The sequence below is a fragment of the Vidua chalybeata genome, chromosome 5, assembly GCF_026979565.1.
Source record: "Vidua chalybeata isolate OUT-0048 chromosome 5, bVidCha1 merged haplotype, whole genome shotgun sequence".
In the NCBI taxonomy this organism is placed as follows: domain Eukaryota; kingdom Metazoa; phylum Chordata; class Aves; order Passeriformes; family Viduidae; genus Vidua; species Vidua chalybeata.
In genome coordinates this window covers 43,075,488-43,096,931 of record NC_071534.1, presented here as the reverse complement: position 1 = coordinate 43,096,931, position 21,444 = coordinate 43,075,488, and the positions used below count along the sequence as shown (strand labels likewise).

At 37.6% G+C, this 21,444-nt stretch overlaps 1 protein-coding gene across 2 annotated transcripts in view; it reads right to left on the bottom strand.

The window, feature by feature from the left end:
* The window catches only part of NELL2 (neural EGFL like 2), a 133,837-nt gene that overhangs the window by 69,927 nt on the left and 42,466 nt on the right, over nt 1-21,444 (bottom strand). For both annotated transcript variants that reach the window (XM_053943717.1, XM_053943718.1), the window contains exons 10-12: nt 9,851-9,942; nt 7,042-7,144; nt 3,960-4,088 (exon numbers count right to left, since the gene is read on the bottom strand). In XM_053943717.1, the coding sequence (XP_053799692.1) occupies nt 3,960-4,088; nt 7,042-7,144; nt 9,851-9,942 (324 nt within the window). The remainder of the gene's footprint in view (nt 1-3,959; nt 4,089-7,041; nt 7,145-9,850; nt 9,943-21,444) is intronic.

Sequence of the window (21,444 nt, the reverse complement as noted above, 5' to 3'; positions counted from 1 at the left end):
TATGCTCCTCTAGATCCATCAGATTACCTTGGTAGCCAAGAGTCACAACCTTTATCCTGAAAAGCCTTTTCAGCATAACTCCACCATCATAAAAGCAGTGGGTATTGAATACTCTTTGAAATATATTCCAGAGGGTAATCCTCAATTTGAGAGTACTGCAGATGTAGCTTCGGGAAAAACTAATTACACTTCAGCAGAACACCTGTTTTAGTTAGGTAGGATGCTGTATTAAAAGCACCTATCATGGGCAGCACAGCATAATCCATGCATAACCTGCTCACAAAGTATTTCAAACTGCATAATAGCCTGAGGCAGAAAATAGATTTTAAAGTATTTGGAATAAAGCTTCCAGCATGTAAATTAAGAAATACCAATTCTTTAAGTAATGCTTTACACAGTACTCTGAAGGAGAGCTAAATGTGATGTAAATATTAACAATTATTATAATATAACAGGAAGTTATTCACTACAAAAGTATCTAGAGACATCACATAGCCCTGAAAAGCACTGGTTCATTCTAAGACAGAAGCCAAACTCTTACATCATTCAGGCAAAATTTATGCAGCTTTTCCAGACCCACATTGAAACCAGCTTTGAGTGTTTTTATTTTTGTTCTTCTTTTGTTCTAAGGAAAAGTTCTGCAAACGGAAGCATCATTACTTCTGTTTATTCTTTCCATTTTGATAGTGCTAGAGCACAAATCGGGATTGTATTTAGTGAAACTTGGCTCTAACACAGAGCCAATGACATCCAATTTTGCAGTATATTTGAAGTTTGTGCAGTGCAAACACAGAAACAGCTCTCATATCTGTGGGTCTAGCCATTATGTCCTAGGGTGACGGGATGGTGTTTGTATACCAAATCGTGTGTTCTGTTTATGCCTGATATTATGTTCTGTGCCTTTAGGACTGACTCTGAAAGTGAAGGATTGTTTTGTCTTGTTATCAGCTGGCTCACCTCCCCCCATGGTCTGTGTCTAGGAGAGGCTTGGCTGGCTTGGCTTGCTTGCTGGCTTGCTTGCTTTTGCTTTTGCTTATTAGTTAGTTTAGCTAGGCAGTCCAATTTTTACCCTGGACTGTTTCTTTTTCCCTTCCCTTTCCCTTTCCTGAATATCATCTGAACCTGCTCTGGACCTGGACCTGGGAAACATCAAGAAATACCGAGAGTCTGCATTTTGTGACCTGCAGCAGCCATCCCCAGCGCCGGAGACTGATAGCTGGGCAACCACTCCCAGGAGAGACTTTCTGAATTTGTCATCTCTTCAGAATGGTGAAAGGGTTTTGTCATCTGGTGTTGTTTTTTTGGGTTTGTTTTTTTTTTTAGTGTGTTTTTTTTTTTTTTTTTGTATTGGGGAGTGTTTTTGCTTGTTAAATAAACAGGTTTTTTCCATTTCTCTCTGAGGAAATCCTTCCCGAACAAGGTGGGGGAGGGGTCGTGGGGGGTTTGCTTTCTGGGGGCTCCTTCCGGAGGTCCTCTCCCAGATTTTGCCCTAAACTAGGACACATTACAAAAAGCCTTCTCAGAAAGGTTTTGTGTTAACTCGATATTTCTATACCTGGCACTGCTTGCAATTAAAGACCGAATAATAGCAGAGTGAAGAAAGGGTATCCACTGAGAAAGGGAGGTTGGGACCATTTCAGCCTTTCAAGATGAGGCACAAGACTCTGAAGAGACTTGGTGTTACACTACTGCCATTGTGCCTTTTGCTGTTTGTTAGTTCAGTATATAAAGTAAGAGTCTCTTTCCAGAAATAAAATCCTCTGCTCAAAGAGACATTTGAACCGAAAAAGGGATACAGTAATAAAAGCACACCTCTGAAGAAACGGGTATTTCAGTCCCCTGTTGCTTCCACAAAAACAATCCTGAAGTTTTAATTTGTAGCCTTATTTCCCATCTTTCCAGCACATGACCTCAGTCAGTCACGGATGGACAGTCAAGGGCAGCCTGGACCCATGTACCAACTGTGCATAGCTCAAGTGTGGTGCCAACACCATAGCTACAGCACGGAACCAGAAGCAAAGCCAGGGTAGTATGCCTGTTGAGGAGCTTCACCTCTGGCAGGGAGAGCCTCTTGGGAAGTGACCCAGCCTCCTGAGCTTTGCTCATGTGGGCACATCTTCCTAGTGTAACTTACTCCCATTACCTTCAACATGGGCAAGTGTTCTTGGATCAGGAACATTTTAAAGTTACAATTTAATGTCAATAAATGTAGTAAGAAAAACTATTATTTTTATGTAAATAACATGTCCCAATCTTTTATCACTTATGCATGTTCTCTGAAAGAAGTTAAGCAGATTCATGATTACCACCAAAACCTACGTCATTTGCCCATACAGAAACAATTGGGCCAAGAAATCGTCTCAAAAGATCATCATATTGAAATCAGGTACTGCACAAACTGGTAAATCCTCTTATAATAAGAATGCATCAGCCTCACATATGATAATCTACTGTGTCCTCATCAAACATTTCACCCTCAATGCTGATAAAAAAGTTTCTTTTGTTTTGTTTTGCTTATGGCATGCCTGGCAAGTTACACACAAAGCAACAGACTCTAATGTGAGAGACATGGAGATCACCATGAAAGTGTAATTTGTTTTTTTGTTTTCATTTGGCAGAGTGACAATAGAGCTGCAGGAAAAAACTTCTTAAAGCCCCTAAATTCACTATAACTCCATTGCTCCAGTGACTCCCTAAAATAGGGAATGGCTGGTGAGTTCCCAGGAACACAGATCCACAGCCTAAGCCACAGCAGTCTCCAGGGACTATGGGATAAAAAGCAGCTGATGCTACAAGTTACACAGCAGGTCCTGATGTCAGATACCTCGGAACATGATGGGAGGACAGCAGGCCCTGATGTCAGATACCTCGGAACATGATGGGAGGCAAGGGATTTGTATCTGGAAGAATTTTAGTTCTGCTTCTCAAAACCAGCTTACATCAGAAGGCTTACCATAAAAATTAAGTAGAGATGTATATAAAGCTGAATTAATTATATGCTCTTTTCCCAAAAACAGCCACAAATTCTCAAATGTAAATCTACAAATGAGCATTCCCACTGACGTTAATGCAGCTACTAACTCAAGCAAGCTGCAAGCATTAACTTTGGCAGAGTTCAGCCAAAGGAACAATCTTAAAAGGCCTCAATTTATCCCATTTTTTGTACATCACCAGAGAATAATGCAGGTATTAGGTGGGATGGCAGAGTACCTTAAACTACATCTCCTCACAGATGCTTGACTTTCAATTTAATCTGAACAGAACTGCTTACTAGGCAAAGCCCATTCTGCTGCCAACACTTAAGCTTTATGGTGAGAATGGCTTGACAGCACACTGGTATTATGTATTTACAGAATCAGGGTTTTCATGAGGCAGAGCAACAGTGAGCACCAACACTGGGAGACTGTGCAGAGGGCTTTGGCTTTCACTGCTGGAGTGGGGATGGGTTCCTTTCACCTGATGATGCTAGATTGTACAGATGATTCTCTTCTGATTAAGTAGCTTGTTGCTCCCTGATACCAATAGAGCAACTCAAACTGTGAATCTTTACTCAGTGTGATTAACAATACTAGAATGTCATATGTAGCATTTCTTACTTCCTGAGGAGAGAAAATAGGAACACACAGCAGTGAAAACAGAAACTAAATGTTACACTAATATATTTTTCAAATGGTTGAATTTAGATTGCCTAGATAACTGAATACCCTGGGAAAAAAAATGAAAATTTTCATATGGAAGCATGTTTCTAATTCAAGACCTCAGCCATATTAACTGGTCACCTCCATGCCAATCAATTTTTTTTTTTTCTTTTAAAGAACTTAATTGAAGAGATTATTTTAGTTGATCAACATCTAATTAATTGTATTAAATATGTGTATCCCTTTGACAGCTTTTGAATCAATAGACTCATCCCACAGTAATTTATACAGAAGTGCTAAGCCCTGTGCACAAGGTATCACCTTCACAGTAAGCATTGTCCTCTCGAAGGGCTCGGAAGCCATCTCGGCAGCTACAGACAGCTCTGTCCTCTAGGTTTCGGCACACAGAATGCTCCATACAGTTATGTCCTTCAGTGCAAAAGTCATGGCCTGTACAGAAACAAGCATGATTGAGGGTTAAAAAGAATCCAGGAATTACAAAACATACCTGTCAAAGACAGTCCTAGCTTTTTCTCAGTTGGGTCAAAGAATACCTTTCTATTGTCTGTGAGATACAGAAAAATAAATTGTACCAAGCATGAAATGGATGAGAAGAGTAGTAAAGGCCACCAGAACAGACTGTCTCTAGGTCTTCAATTCAATTTCAGGTTATAGAACTGATCTGAAGCAGCTGGATAGGAGGCTTGCTTAAATCCCCTTACTGTCTCCTTGTCATTGTTAATTACTTTTACAGGACATGTCTTAATGATATAGTTCTTGTCATTTTCTTTTTTTTTTGTTGTTTGTCTTGCACATTTATAAAAGAGCTTAACAACTTAGACACTCAGCTAGTGATATTACTTTTAGCACTTTTAGTTCCCAGGTGTATTTATAAAATCCTTCTATATTTAACCAAAAGTCTTTTATTAACATTGACTTATTTTGCTTTACTCTCCCCTTATCTCTTCCCTTCCTCCACTAACTGAATACTCTTCCCTTATTACATCATTCTTTCCATTAGAGAGAATTTTATTTTTTAAATCTCACCTGTTTGCCATCCCTATTTTCCATTTTCTTATTTTTTCTTTTGCGTTTTTCCTGAGTGTGGCCATTTTACATTGTACCTTAATTTTTAAGACTATGAAGTTCTTTTCCAGGCTGGAAAATTTAGATTGAACCTTTCAACTCAGTAGGTTTCTTTTAAAATTTCTTCTGTTTTGCTCTCATGAAATTTAATTATTTAATGTTGTTGAATAACATTAGCTGGTTCTAGAAACTGACTTGAAGCTTCTACAGTTTCCAGATCTTTATATAAAGGGGTGGAACTTGTCTCCTTTCCTGTTTTCTCATTGATTTTATTTGTTTCAAGTTTCCTTCTTTCACTAAAGCATTAATTGATCAAGCAGCAGTAGTGTTTTCCAATAACTACTTTATTCTCTCAAAACCACAGGAGACCTTGGGAATGTAGGCCAGGCTCAGGGGACAGCAACAGCAACAGCTCCAGAAAGCAAGTTGGCATCAGGCTGCAACATGAGCCTCTTGCAAAATAGCAAAAAATAAGTATTTTTCGGCAGTAAAAAATATTAGTTTTATCATTCCACCTGGTTTCTGCTTCATATTTTGCTGTGAAAGAGCTTCTAACCAGAGCTTCTAACCCTAACCTCACAGAAGCTTAGTTAAAAAAGGAACCCAAGCAGGACAGTGGCAGCAGAGATGCTTGGAGGTCAGGTCAAGGAAGTCTTTTGCACTCAGGAACAGTGTGAAGCAACAGGAATGAAGCAAAAGAAGAAAAGGAAGCAGAAGATCCCATGGAGACAAAATGTTTTAGTACTGAGACCCAGTGACATGGTTATCATAGAAACATCACAGACCTATTGTGATATGACAGGCTAATGCTTTTCTTCCTCCTGTTGTGGGTTGTTTCTCTTGCCTAAAGATATGCTTTGGTAATGTTATTCAGACATCGTCATTCACCACAGCTACCATAGTGATGGCATCTAACATAGGACATTAAGGAGCAAAATATTCTACACTTTAACTGTACAAGAGGGTCTCCAATACTCCTTGATGACAGCAGAAGTGTGTGCATCAGGAGCAATCTCTGGCCATGGCAACATCTACTCTTTGCCTTTTTGCTGCCCTCCTCATTGAATCCTGAGTTCATGGAAAAGCAAGAGGCTCATTTCTGGATTTCCTGGCCTGTATTGGATTGTATCAGATTTTTGACATTAACTAGGAAGATACATGTCACCCAGAAAGCGTGAGGGCTTTCGTACTGATTATTATTAAGATTCTCAACATTCATACAGCAGCTGTATTAACAGACAAAATACATGCTGCTGAATAATAGCCTACAGCAGCTTGTTTAAAGAATAAGCTCCTCACCTCATGAGAAGCCAAGCTAGCATAGTTCAGTGAGGATTGAAAACATTCAGAAAGCACTCAACTGACATATATTAAAATTTTCTAGCTATATCAAACACAGGAAACATAGACTCCTTTTCTCTAAGCTACTGAAGATTTTATAGAAAATTATCATTAAGAAATTCTTTTGGACTGTGATAGACTTGAAGACCTGTCTTCTCTTAAGTTCTTTTCTTCTACTTTCTTATCCCTCTGCTTGATGTCATTAATCATATCCTTCATGTTTGTGCTGAGTAGCACAGAAATAGCCATAGCTGCAATCTTCGCTAATGTATACCTAAAATCAGTCCAAGAGCCTAACACGTCCCTTCATGCCAGGTATCAATTTATCTTATTTAGCTATAGAGGAAACAGATGTAGCCACTTGAAGATGCAAATGCTTTGAAGATACTGGCGTTAGACCAGATCAAAACGGTGGGCCAAGGACTCAGAGCACTTCCTAGATCTCTCTCCTTTGGTAAGGATCAGACTGGGTGTACCATGAAAAGGTGCACAACATACAAAAATGTTTCCCAAAGTTTCTGCTTATAGATGTAGACTACAACCCCAGAGAGGCGAACAAGTTACCCAAGTACTTGAACTGCATAGCACAAACAGTTCTCTGAAAGAGATATTTCAAAGCACCCCAGAAAGATGCTGGCAAACATGAATATTTCTCTGGACTATTTAATTTGGACACTGGAGTGGGTGAAACGTAGAAAAATCACTAATTATATAGATGATTTCTTGGACTCTCCACCCATTTTTGGCTGAAACAAAATACAAAAACTTGTTTCACAGAATTTACATTACTAAACGTTTTACAAACAATTTTCAGATGTCACAGTGCAGTTGTTACCTATTCAGCTTCCCAAGATCTACAGTGATCATCATGCATAGGAGTGTCTTATTCAAAATTATCAAAAAAAAAAAAGTCTATTTGTAATCTATAAGAATGAAAAATTACACTGAGCTTATATATATCCTGCTATTACCTTACCTTTACAGATTTTGCAGCAACTGTGAGATAAGGGGATCTGTTGAGATTCTGGGCAGCTCAAAGCTGGACAGCTGTCTTTTGGAATTCGCTGCATTTTGTGGTCCTGTTAAATTGAGGCAATTGATTAATACTGTGAAATAAAGGAAGTTATAACTTCAGTGGAGTTTCAGTATTATAATGTACACAAACCCATGCCTAGGCCAAACTCCAGGTACCTTCAGAAACCATTTGAGAGGATGACATAGAACAATAAAAGCATCAGGAGCTCTCCTACACTCAAACCTTTTCAAGCAAGCAGAAGTGTGGCAACAACTCTCATTCTTGTCTTATCCTAGCTGTCAAGTAACTTGCCTCTGAAGTTTCTTTAGCATTATGCCTGTAAGAGTTACAATTATTTCTCAAAAACTGAGGCAGCGGATTCCAGAGTCAAAGGTCCCCATAATGAATATTCTAAAGAAGCTTGTTATATATACAGCAAGTAAAATCAAACTTCAGCATCTCTGATCTCACTGCTTTCAGTGGCAGTAACACTGAAAGAAACTGGCACCGAGTCCCTGTTAGGAAAGAGATGTTTTCGTCAGGCATCTGGAAGTGTACAACACCACAAGATGGTGTCTAAGGATCTTCAGGCACTCAGTGCAGGTGACATGAAATTGCTGCAGTATGGCCACACAAAATGCTTGCCTTAGCAACCTGGCTACCATGAGTGTACCACCTTTAGGTTCCCTTGGGCCATAAATAATATGTCTTGCAGTGCTCTAGTCATGATAGGGCAAAGAAAGAAAACAAACCAAACATGTTCCTCAGAGGCATCTGACATAAAATAAGTGATGTGGTTAAAATAAGACTTCAATGAACTCAGGACCTGCATTTCTGCATGCAAGAAAAACATCTAAAATAATGCATATGCCATCTTATGTATATGTGTACTATTATTATTATTGGTCTAGCATTTATTTTGAAATCCTCTTTAAGCATGAAATATAAAGATGAACATGCACACAATGGCCAATATCAAAATTACTCCTCAAACTTTACCTTAAACAATCTTGACAGAGAAATCAGTCTCAATCTTATAATACAATAAAGCAAACTAGAGAGAGATGTGCTGTACACCAGAACAAACAAAACCCAGCAATCCCATAAGCTAAATTAACCTTTGATAAAAATAACATCAATTAAGGTAGTCTGGATTTCATTTTAATCTTTTATAAATTCTAATTTGGAAGATAATTTTTCATTCACTTATTTATAATATTCAAACAGAGAAGTGCATGACTATAGCATGCACAACTGCAGCAACCAAAACAAAACATGACGTTTTTAATTACATCCAGACAAAATGAAAAAGTTCCATACATTGCCTTGATAACATCATTATAATCCTTCAAGCATGAAACCAGTACCTGTGCCATTCCTATTAATACTTCTTGACTTGAAGCCATTAATTATATCCTTTTATGAGAACTCTGGTAGTAATAAAATAATGCCCATCCATGAATTCCTAAGTGACCAACAAAGGTTACAAATTTTGTGCTCTGAATTATCATTCACAAGGCTGTTCAGCAGAAATTCTGTGTACTTCAGTCCTTGAAAAAACAACATTTCTATCAGCCAAAGTTGCTGCTTATTATTTCTACCAAGACAGTGAGGCAGCCTATCAGAAAGACAACAAAACACAGACAACAGAGGCATTTTCTTTTTCATACAGTATCACAATTGCCAGCTGCAAGGAACACAAGGCAACGTCACATAACTTTTGATCATTGTTAATTATATCCATTGACTAATCATAGAATTCATGTCCTGGGTGCCATGTTGAAAATACAAGTTCATAGCCCTAAAAAACCTACAGCTGAATCCAGAATTATTTCTGGTTAGCGTCTCCTTGCCATTCTCAAAAAGGGTTTCAAAGGCCTATTGCAGCAATTAAGCTCATAGAGATTAAAATCAACAGCAGTTAGACAAGAATTCCCAGTTCTTCTTTGTAAAATATGCTTTTTAACAACTGTATGAAAATGTTCGAGATTTCCAGAAACTAGTCTGATGGATAGCTGCATGGCGAGAAGGGAGATGAGTTGCTTGCCTCTTTTTCTCTGCTGAGAAATGTGTGTTCAGGTTTTCAACTCCAGCCCACAGCCTGCAGCTTTCTAACCAGAAAGGATTTTTCTCCATCCCTCCCCTGGAGAGACAACACACAACTCATTGCAGCAGTTAGTGTAATTCTTAACCCACAGCAGTCCCTGGGGTATATTTTGCCCTCAAAGTATATTTCTGCCCTGAAGAGCAGCTCTATTCATGCAGAAGGGCAAGACTGACTCAGCATCAGGTATATTGTGTTTACAAATAAAAACCCCAAGCCTACCGCATTTCCATCACTAGAAATACCAGATACCTGGTGTACCAGCTCTTTTTCTTATTTTCCCTCTAGCTTTTCCTCTAAGAATGATCCTGAATTTCAAAATATGCCCCCATCACATTTGTGTATCTCTTAGACCTGAGCACATAATTTTGAACAATAACACTGCAGACGGAAACATAAGGTAATCTGCTGATGTTTCATTACGCATGGTGGGGACAATACTTAGGGAAGAAAGAATGCTGCTTGGTTGTCAAGCTGTATCATCAAAGCTTGCAGCTATGCAAAGTAAATTTATTTGCAAAAATTTGATGTGGAACTCAACATAAACACAGGACCTATTAGATGTCTTTTCTGTCACTTCCTGAGGTACACCTATCTATTTTTCAAAAGCATGACTTTGATATTTCTAACATGCAAGAATTTTTATTCCATCAAGAGTATTCTTACCTTGCACTCAAAAAGAACACAGTCCCCTGAGCCTGAGTACACAGTTTCTCTTTGTCCTTCAAAGTAGCTTCTGCCTTCAAATACACACACCACTTCAGAGGGAAAAAACAAAACAAAACAAAACAACACAATGATTTTGTATAAATGTGTTGACACACTGCTTATAGAATTGATACATTTTCTTAAAGAGAACTGCATTTCAAAATGAAAAGATTGATTTGGCTGCAAGAATATTCTAAACCTATCTACAGGACTCTTGGATATCATAAGCAAAAAAATTAGAGGAGAAAAAAACACCACAGAGTACACTTAAGTGGAAAGGTGAAGGATGTTGAAACAATACGGAGTACAGATAGCTACTGTGATGGTAGAAGAGACGTCTCTCAGGTGACACCAAGAAAGGTGACTGCCTGCAACACAGCTCACAGGTGCACAGGAAAATGGAGCTGCAAGAGCAGAGCCAGTGGCATTAATACATAATTAGTTTCTTGAAGAGGAATGTTGCATGATGAAGGGTGATCACTGAAGCCACATATTTATTTGTTATCACAGTCCTTTGATGTTTCACCACCCCACACAGTTATTTAAACATTACGGATTTGTATCTTGATTATCCCAGTTTGTTTTTGTACAGTAACTGACTTCTCATGATTGTTTTTTTTTTATCCCCCAACAAAAATATGATCAAGTCTCCAATGATCAAATGACAGATGGATGTCACCAGGGTTGGTGTTTGTCAGGCTTTGGCCTTGGTGCCATTCCTGCACCCCAGCAGCACCAGGTTTTACAACTGCATGCTGACACAGCTTGTCCTGGATTGCTCACTAAAACTCCTATTCAGTATTTAAGACTTACATAAAACATTTTCACAGAAAAACATCTTGCCTTTTTTTTTTTTTTATGGGTCCATTACTGCAATTACATTATGCAAAGTATAAAGGCTGAGTAACGTAACTGCTAGGTACAGAAAATCAGATGTCTGTCTCTGTTGCTTAGGACACAGTCAAGGCTCATCAAGTAAGCATAATCATGAAATAACAGGAGTAGGTTACAACTTTCAAGTTCCAGATTACATGTTAGATGTCTAATTTGCTAACTATTGATTTGGAGATGCAAATCAATTATACTTTCACAGAGACATTTATCTATTCTATTTAAATAGATTGCAATTTGTAGACGATTTAAAAATATCTAAAAGTACAAGACTTTTGTTTAATTTATTCTTTACTTTACTAGGAATGACCTATATTAATTAGTATTATTCCTTTTATTTTCAGATCTACTTATCTTTTTTAACCTGCAGCTCTTTCTTATTACTTCATCAGCATGTAAAAAGTACAGTTTTGGAACTGATGATGAAAAATAAGTGATGGGTATAGCAACAAAAATGGGGTTTTGAAATTCAAAAATATTTGTTATAATTATGTTATAAAATATAAATTATCTCATGTGATATAAGCATCCAAAGTGCTCTCCCAGTCCTTATCTCAACTTACTAACCCTTTGTTACATTTTTTCTTCCCTATACAGCTGTGGAGGGGAGTGAGAGAGCGGCTCTGGGGGGTTGCCTGGAGGCCAGCCAGGGTCAACCCACTACATGCAGGGTGTGTGACTCACAAAGAATCATAAAAGCTCAATACTGTGTCTCTTTCCTTTCCCCAAAACAAGCTCTTCTAGAAGGAAATATATGAAATAATTCTACATAAATCTTTACCATGAACTAGCAGATCTTGAATCTAGGCAAGACAAGACAATCACCCAGTAATATATATCACCTCCTGTGCATTACAGGCCATGACACTAAACTGAAATATTCAAATATTAAGCCCTTTCCCTTGCCCCATACATTTCATTTTCTAAGAACAACTACATGTGACAGGAAAAAATACAGTACAGCATTGCCTGAGGATCACACGAAGGCAATGAACTTAACACATCCTCATGTTCACAACAGGCAGACTATGACTGTTCACAGAAAAGGCAGAAGACATCAAAATTACTGTCATTCTATCTTAGAAGAAAATATGCTCCTGAAGCCAAAATACTCTGAACATATGAGTGAGATAACCCAGGCACCTTAAAAAAAAAAAAAGTAAAATAACAAACTACCTCAAAGCGTAGTCCATTGAATCCAGTCTCTTTATTAATGGCAACAAACCTGATTCTTCAAAGAGACATAGAAAACAACATACACAGAAGAACCATCAAAAGGACACATCCAGCCTAGTGTGAAATCATAAATCTATTTTTTTTATTTCACCAACGGGCTTTGGAAGTCTTTGCATATGAAACCATTCTAATGCAGTGACACAGTATCACAAACACTTGCTTTCAACAAGAAAATCAGCTCTTCTCCATAAAGTCTTGGAAACAAACATTTAGAAATTCTGAGTCTGTAAGAGATGGCTCTGTGCAGATGGGCCTTGGCCCTTTCCTATGTATCTTCACGCACCCAAGGATTGTTTCTCAAAGTTTAGAAAACGACAGCAGAGTGCATGATTCCAGTCTATGTGGTTGCCAGAAATTTCAAGCAGAGTTCACATGCCCACCTCTACAATCACAACACTTGGCCACCATGCAGCTAAGAAAATGATATCTCATCCATTGAACTCCCCTAAAAAAACAATCCAAGCATTTTGCTGTGGCTTTGCTAGTAAGGCTATAATGTCTCCAGGTTATCAGGGACCTGTCTATATAGAATGACGAAACTATGTTTGATAAAAGAGAGAAAACCCGACAAACAATAAATGCCCAATTAAAAAGAATTAATTGAAACTGAATTGAAAACCTGTTAAGCTGAATAATCTAAGCACAAGCTTAAGCATGTCTTCTTATGGACTGCTGCTCTCACTGAGAACATTCAAAAGGGGTATTCCTTTTTAAAACCATGACTCCATGTTTACTTATCATGACAGACACCAGTGGGTTTAGTGATGGTAGTGATTGCCAGTGCATACTGTCTTTTCTTCTCCCAGTGATGCCACAAATACCTCTTTTTTCCACTCTCTAGCCAGCCCACTCTTCTTCCACTGCCCACTGAGGAGGCATTCTGACAAACAGTAAAGGGCAGATTTGCATCAGGCTACCTGGAGGCTTCTAAAAACTTTAAGATTGTCTGGTTAGGTGAGTATTAAGCACACATGGAGAGATTTCTAGAAAGACAAATCTACTAACTTTTTTCTGCACCCCTTTCATCCTAAGACATTGGCACCCACACCCCACGTAGTGTGGAACAGAATGTTCCTTTTGCCTCCTGACAGCAACTGTCACAACCAGTAAACATCCCCTGATGCTGGTGATCCCCTGTCTTTATTTTCCTTCAGAAATAAAGATGTTTCAACAACATGAACATCTGGACTAGTACTGTGAATGGAAAAGTCCGGTGAAGATTTAATTTTTGCTTGGCTAGATGCTTCCCAGGGTACTCTGATTAATTTGTGATTCGTATCTCTCTGGGGAAGCGTATCATCCTTCATCTTCCTAAATCCTTTCATTCAATAGACTGAGTCACAGTCAAGACATTACCTGATGATTACCTGTTCCAGATCTTGATAGTTATTGCCTAGGTAGGATTTCATCTACAGCTGAATTACACCAACCATTTCCTCTTGCCATCAAATTTCCACATTCCCCCAGTACCTAAAAATAATATATATTGTTCAAAGCAGAGGTTTCTAGGAAGATGAAACAGGAAGCCTACAAAACCTGGTTAGAAGTTTGACTACTCTTGATCTATTTGTATGCAGAAAGTGATCAAAGATTACACTGGTAAGCATCTCTGTACAGGATCTAAAAAATTATTAGCAACTCTGCTTATATTTACACAGCTGTATTAATAATGCAACTATCCTTTTGTATTATTTAACACATTGTGATGACATGGAATCTTCTCCATGCTCTTCCAGCAAAAGGAATCTTTCAGGAGCCCACTTGCTGATGTGTTTGTTCAATGAATTATCAGCAGTTTGTTAAACCATCCCTTCTCTTCCACAATCCATTCTTCCTCCCACTGGCCTGCAAATGACACTTTCCTTTTGTATTATTTTAAATGTCCATGCAAAATCCATGACCCAGCGAACTCCTACCGTCCGTTCACTTGAGTTCTCAGAATATCAAGTAGTACGTTTTCTCACTTCTGCATTTATCACCTTCACTGTCTACATTGTGCACACCTTCCCCTGAGGAATGCATATTCACTTCCCTGTGTTATCTCAGCTAGTTTGGATTCAGACTTATCACCAAGGGAAAGCAGAAAGGTTAGCACATTAGTCAACTCCTCAAGCCACTTTAATTTCTTGTATTCGCAACTGCCCAATGAGTGGCAGATAGAACTTGCAGTTTTGTGAAATTTGTCCGTAATTATGAATGGACAACCTAAAAACTAGTAATTAAGTCTATGTTGCTTCATTCTTTGTTCACTTATGTTGCTTGGTTGGCAGGGAGGAAACACACCCAAAATTATTTCACACAGAAAAACCCCCAAACCTGTCTCATTCATTTAGTTTTTCTACCTCTTCCTTGGAATCTCTTTGATTGTATTTTCTACCGTTCAGAGACGAAGGCCTAGGCATTGTGTAAGTCCCACTAATCCTACTTTGCAAGCTTACATAGCACAGGGTGGCTCTATCCTTACAAGTACAGAGATAATCACTACCTTCCCTGAATTTCTTTCTCTCGACAGCCACATCATTACTAGGCATGGCTCTCACTCCTTTCTCATTTATCTTTGGGATTTGGGCATTATTTCTTCTTTGCTCATGTTCTGGAAAGCACAAACTCCTCTGTTGCTGCAGTCAGTGATGTTGCAGACTTACTTCATTTCATGCCATCTCCCTCAACAACTCAAAATTATCCCAAATTTCAAGCTGAAAAATATATTGCAAATTTTTACAGTCAATCACTGCTGAAAAGCTGCATATATCTGCTTCTGCTTCCTCAGCTGAAAAAATAAAATGCATGTGAAATTTTATCATGACAAGGAACTGATTAATATTTGTGTCTTACTTCTTATTAGCTGGAAAAGCTAAATGTTTCTATTACATTTAAAACACAAAGTCATTTTTCTATACCAGTCTTAAAATCACTCAAGAGTATCTACAGTGTGAGACACCTCCAACAACACTAACAGGCTGTTTAGTCACAGTGGCAAGGAGTCAATGTGAAATCCTGAATTCCTTCCCCCAGCTCTCATATTTCCTATATTTCTATCAACTGCTACCAGGAAATAACATAATTCATCTATCCTATGTGGTGTTGTTGAGAAGTCCTCTATAGAATTCATCACAGACTCCTTGAGTCATCCTTAAAGACTAAACAGGCAATCTGAGCTCTGAAAAAGCAGTGAAAACAGGACTAAAAACTCTATTGACAGCAGTTCAGCTGAGGCAAATAGACCTAACAGATGAGTAAAACTTTTAAAGTAGGCTGCCAGACAGGGGAGTCTGGGAAAGAGGCTGCAGCCAATCAAAGCCAATGAACACTAATTGCACAAATGGAGACATCTCTTGGTAAGCGGAGATCCAATCTGGACAATATCTTTGATGACAGCTTCCCTTAAAAAGAGCATTATTGCTATTCACACTGCAACTTTAGCTTGGTAAAACAGAGGAGCCAAAACAGTTCTACTGAATGACACGCAAAACTTTGGCTTTAGTGCAGTGGACCATATTCTGGTTGTTAAAGAGAACAGGAGTATTTTCGACTATATACATAGTATTTAAAAAACTTAGGCATGCCTAATGTGAACAAAATGCCCACCCATTTTATGACAAATTCACTATGTTGACAATCCAATACCCAAACAACTTTCACAGCAAAGCGTCAAACTATAAAATCAAACACCTTAGACTAAAGCTTTAGAGAGCGTCAAGAGAGGAAAAGCAACTGAGGTTAATATTAATTAAATGACAAATGTATTACAATTATACTAAAGGTTTATAAATAGCACAACAGTGTGACAGACCAAAAGAACTCCAAGGCAAATATTTATTACAGGCCTGTTTAATCCCCATAAAGATGGAATTAGACATTATCTGATAGATTCCTTATGTCAGCTATCCACAACACAAGTGACGGAGCTATATTTAGTGAAGGTGCTAATAGATATTTTATCAAATGCTGACAGGGAAATTTGTACTTTGTTCCACCTTTTCTCTGCTGGACTGCTGGGCTAGTTGTAAAAGATACTTTTCTGAAAACTTTGTTAAAAGAAAAACAGCAGAGTTTAGAAAACTAGACGCCTTCCTAGAGCACCTTATACTTCAAGACATGCTTAAATTCACCCATAAACCCATCAGAATGCCTCAAGTCACAGGCATGCATATGCAAGATGAAATTAAATTAACTAATTCAGATGAAGTATTAAGAATTTATGAAATTAATGAAAAACTGCTAAAGACTTGCACACTTTTGAGTCAGTATTTTGAAATCTATGAGAGCTAAACAGATATCACCAATCAGCATTTATTTACTACATAAAAAGAGGCTTTTGTTCTCCTTTGCTGTAAGTTAAAGTCATCCATGGACATGACATGGATGGGAAGATGCACCGACTCCTGCAGCTGTGCTTACAAGGTGCTTCCCAGATACTTCCAACAGGTGGCAGAGGGGAAATAAAATAATGTATTTTATTCATTAGGGTATTTTGTCCAGATTCGCCATGAAAAAAAAGAGTGCACCAATTATGCATAATTTTAAAAGACTCATTTTTGCATATGAGTACTGAGATGGCAGATTTCTGCAGCTTTGTGGACACAAATCATGTGAACATATTCAGTAAAAGGCAAGTGCCTCTGAGCAGCAGCATTTTCCCAGATTTTGACAGTTTCATTTGACAGCATTAAAAAGATCCTATGCAAACTACAAAACTACAAGCTCCACCACCATATAGTAAAGCTGGCATTTATTAGGGTGAAAAAAAACTTGGAAGTGATGTTTCCATGCTCCCAAGTCAAAGGTTTCACACAGCTTCTGCTCCAAAAATTTACAGCTACCTCCAACAGTAATGGAGGATTTTGACCAACAGCTTGCCATATTATTTAAGTACTCACAGACTACAGTCGTATTTAAGCAACTATCAGGGACCCTACAGATACTTTTATTCTCAACCAGAATATCCTTGGTCCAGAACAGTTTCCACAGATGTTTTCGCTAGAAATTCTGCACTGTCACTTTGCTGCACCTCCCTAGTGAAGGCATGGCACCCTGTGACCTGGCATCCATCTCACTGTATTTATTTTCCTTTCAGATCCAAGCGCTTTCACTTCTCCTGCGAACAGCAACCCCTGGTTAAGTTGGCTGTTACAGCAATACTCACGTTTCCTTCTTGGTGCAGGCCAGTCTAATGTGCTCAGACATTGCCAGGAGTCGAGCACCACATCCATTGCTGTTGTTAGATCTCACTTCTTTCAAAGCACCTGCATCTAGCTCTGTACAGCAACTGACAGGGTTTCATGCTCCCAACTCTTCTTCCATCCACTTCTGTTCCCATATAAGGAATCTGCCAATCCTTCCATCCCTCCCTTCAGCCAGAATGACAGGATTAGTTGGCATAATCACAAACACTCCAGATTACTGTATTTAACATTCTTAAGCTAAGTCCTTAGCATTAGTTGAGCAAAAGATTTTTAAAACAGACAGCAGTGTAAACACATTTTTGGAAATCTTGATAAAAATTGATTATGCAAACTGGCTTTCTAATTTTTTTATATACTCACTTCCAATGTTCATTATCTAATAATATTTAACCAAAAACTAATATTAAAAAAAAAATCAGGTATTACCAATAGTTTGGAAATTTTCAAAAGACAGTTTTTAAAAGAAACCAATGTACATCTAACATGCTGTTTCTCAAAGCTCCTAGAAGTCACTATTATCCATTGTGCATTCCCAAACAACACAATACTTCATGCCTAAAGTCAGTTCAGGATTTGAAAGAATTAAAAATTTAAAAGAAGCTGGAGCAGATGTTCACAGATTCTGCCACATCACAGCTAATTTCTCCCAAATGTATCTGTTGATATCCAATTCATCATGGAAAAATAGTAAGCTGGAATTCATAGCAACTGTTAATGAAACTACTCATTTTTTTCTTTGGGAACTACATTAGTGAAAAAAAGCTTTACAGTTGCTGATATTTTTTTTTAAATTGTATCTGTTAATACTCCTATCATCCTTAGGAGAACCTTTCTAGACATCAGACAGAATTCACACACTGTGCAGTTAAGTCTGTTTATCTATACACAGCTGTATTCAACTCCAGCTGAGCTTCAGCTGCAGCACTTTTCTCCCTACAGTGGCAAGCAGCATCTCTGTATTTCTCCCATGTCCCCTGACTTTGTTTCCTCTGGGAATATACCTTTCTTTTTTTGCCTTAGGTCCATCCAAAAGAAGATCCCTTTTTAGCCAAGCTGACCTTCTGACTCATCTGCTTGACTTCCAACATTTTGGAATTGCCTGCTCCTGTGCTCTTAAAAGAGGGTGTTTAAGAAGAGACCTGATAGAACCAGTGATTCCCCAAAGATGTGATTCCTTTATTAATTTATATGTCTATTTTAACTTTCTGCTTCAAAAATATATTCATTTATTCCCATATTTCTTCACAGCAATGCACCAACAGAATACTGCATAATTAGTAAAATGAAAAACATGTGGTAAGGGGCTCACATTGTACTACCAACTCTATTCATAAAGAGTCACAGAAGACAATGAACAACATTTAAGCATCCCTAAGTCATACACTACTACTATTAAGAAGCCTGTCTGAGAAATTCACAACAACCATATGCAAGATTGTTATCTCTTCTATGCTATCCTCAGATTTGATTTCTCCTTTAGGTGCCTTGAGGATCTACAAGGTTTCTAGATAAAGCATGATGAAAACATCTACAAAACAAACTCTCCCTTTACAAGCCTGTAAAATTAGCCTAGAGAGAAATACTGCACTTTAGTCAATAGGAATATAACTTAATTAAAAACATTTTAAGGAAATAATACCTGCATTTACATGTCCTTGTCAAAATAATAACATAGAGTCAAGCATGCCTGTTCATCTTTCCTACCTTCAAAGAATCTGAAGTGCTTGCTTACTAGAAAAAACAGGTTATGTGCCCATTTTCCAGATGAATCAAGCATATTTACTTGCTTTGATTTCAGGATGGGGGGTGGAAATCTTACAACTGAAACCAGGTGTTTTCTGAACCAATTTATTACATCAAATGTAACAACAATAATGTCATTGTAATTCTAAATGTATGTATACACTGGACATCAGAAGAAAAAGGAAACCTAGTAGTATCTTCAAATTTTTTCATGTATTAGGAAAAAAAATTCTAGATGTAAAATAATGTTAAGGGATTTTAACAAAATGTCACAAATTAAAATAAAATTGGGAAAACAGTCAAAATTATACTTGAAAATCACTTAAAGCAAGAAGGGGAAGTCCAGAATTACACTTACAATCAGAATCTTACACAAATAATTTCAACAAGTAGAAGGTGAAAATAAACTAGTCAGCTACCCTGTAGAGAAAGACTTAGGATGGTCCACCACCCTCCGAAACAAATGAACAGGGCTTTCTTCTTAGTGAAAACTGGTAAAAAATAAAAGTCCCAAAAAAGGCAAAAATTAGTAAAAATTCTCTATATTGGCAGAACAGAGTTATATAAACACCACAGACACAGTCCTGTCACTGGTACAGGGACAAAAGCAATCTGCAGAAACTCTTCAAATAAAGAGGACTGCAATGATGTTTTTGAAGGCAACAGATGAGGAAAGCAGGATAAAGGTCTGTTACACCATATCAGACAAGATTTCCATTTTAAAGTTGTGTCTCACATAGGACTAAATGACCATTATTTGAAGAATAATATATTTTATGACCTGACAGATGTAGAAACAGTGATCAAAACAGCCTGGAGGTCTATACATCACACTTCAGATATCTGCAAGCAGTAGTTAAGAGAAGTATACCAAGCAGTATATGGTTTAATTCACTACATGTTTCCACTGAAAAAATGTCAAACTTCTGCAGTCCAAAAGACTGAAAGCCATGGGTTTAAATCATTATCTTCACAAAAAGACAAATAAAGGATAAGAGTGTACATCATTTTATATTAATCTCACTGAATCAACTTCATTCATATTTGACCATCCCTTCCAGGGGAAATAAGATCACATTATTGACAGTTTTGTGATGAGTTTTCTTCCAATAATTTATTTATTGAGTTTCAGCCTTCACAACCTTCCCATTTTTTCATTTCACAGACATAGGCACTGTAAAAAAATTGTATGTATGCCTTCTTGTACACTCCTGTATCTCCTACCAGCATTTCCCCCAGGCCAGCTTTCCATCCAAACAATCCTTGTCAATGTGGCAATCATGTTCTGAACAAGAGTGTGTCAAGTGCAAACTGGTCTTTGCAAAATTGTGCAAGCCAAGAAGCCCATTTGGTTGGTTGGTTGGGTTTTGCAAAGCCTTTATTGGTACTCGCTGCCTCCAACTTGTTACATTTCTGTGACCTTGTCCAAAACCTGTAGTTCTGGGGTGTCCAGCTAAGGCTTTTCTCTTTTTTTTCCACAGCACATACCCATTGAAGATGTTTGCTACTGATACTATAGGTATTTCCAAGATCTACAGAATAAAAGGTCCAGGCAAAAACTAGAACATCAGCTACAAGCTGCTGATTTGGCAATGGGCTTCTGGTTATGGGAGAGAAAAAAAAAAAAAAAAAAAAAAAAAAAAAAAAAAAAAAAAAAAAAAAAAAAAAAAAAACTCCAACAACTCCCCCCACAAAAACCCTAAAACAAAGCCAAAAAAAACCCCACCACGACCTCCCAAAAAACAAATCAAACAAAAAAGAACCTCATAGACAAAAATGCACATATAGAGTGACATAAGCACATCACTGCTGAGAACAAACACATTGAAATCAACACACAGGCATGTGAATGCTTACATATCCTAGATTGTTTTTGTAATTATAAATAGAACCAGCTTTTCAAAAACTATTATTTTATAGCTACCTAAGTAAATTCTGGTGAAATCAGCATTACTAAAGTTAGGGTACCAACTTATTAGAAGTTGGAACACTGCCAATCTGTCCACTCCCAGCTGTCTGAAAGCAAATATATTCATATCTAGCATATGTTAATGTTTTATTTGCACTGGAAATAAGCTAAAAAAAAATAATACACTGCAGGTATTTTATATTTTATGAACAGCCTGGTAAGAATATAATGAAAAAGGAATGGAAAATACTAGCTCTTTTCCCACATAACCTCAACAAAATAGGTTATAAGGAGAGCAGAGCATGGCCTACAGCAAAATTCTCCATGTAGAAAAATATTTTTAATTCTCTACCAATAAAGTTACCAATATTATGTTTCCAATTTCTTCTTTACTGCAGATTGCTACATATCCAGTGTAATGTATTTAAATGAATAAGGATTTTCTTAAGCATTCTTTATTTTAGTATTCACTCCTCAGGCACACAGTAAGACTAAAACTAGATGATTTTACCATTAACTGGAGTTCTCTTCGTATACTGATACATTGCCTCTAGATCTAGAGTCTTCTAGTGGAGCTCCATAATGCA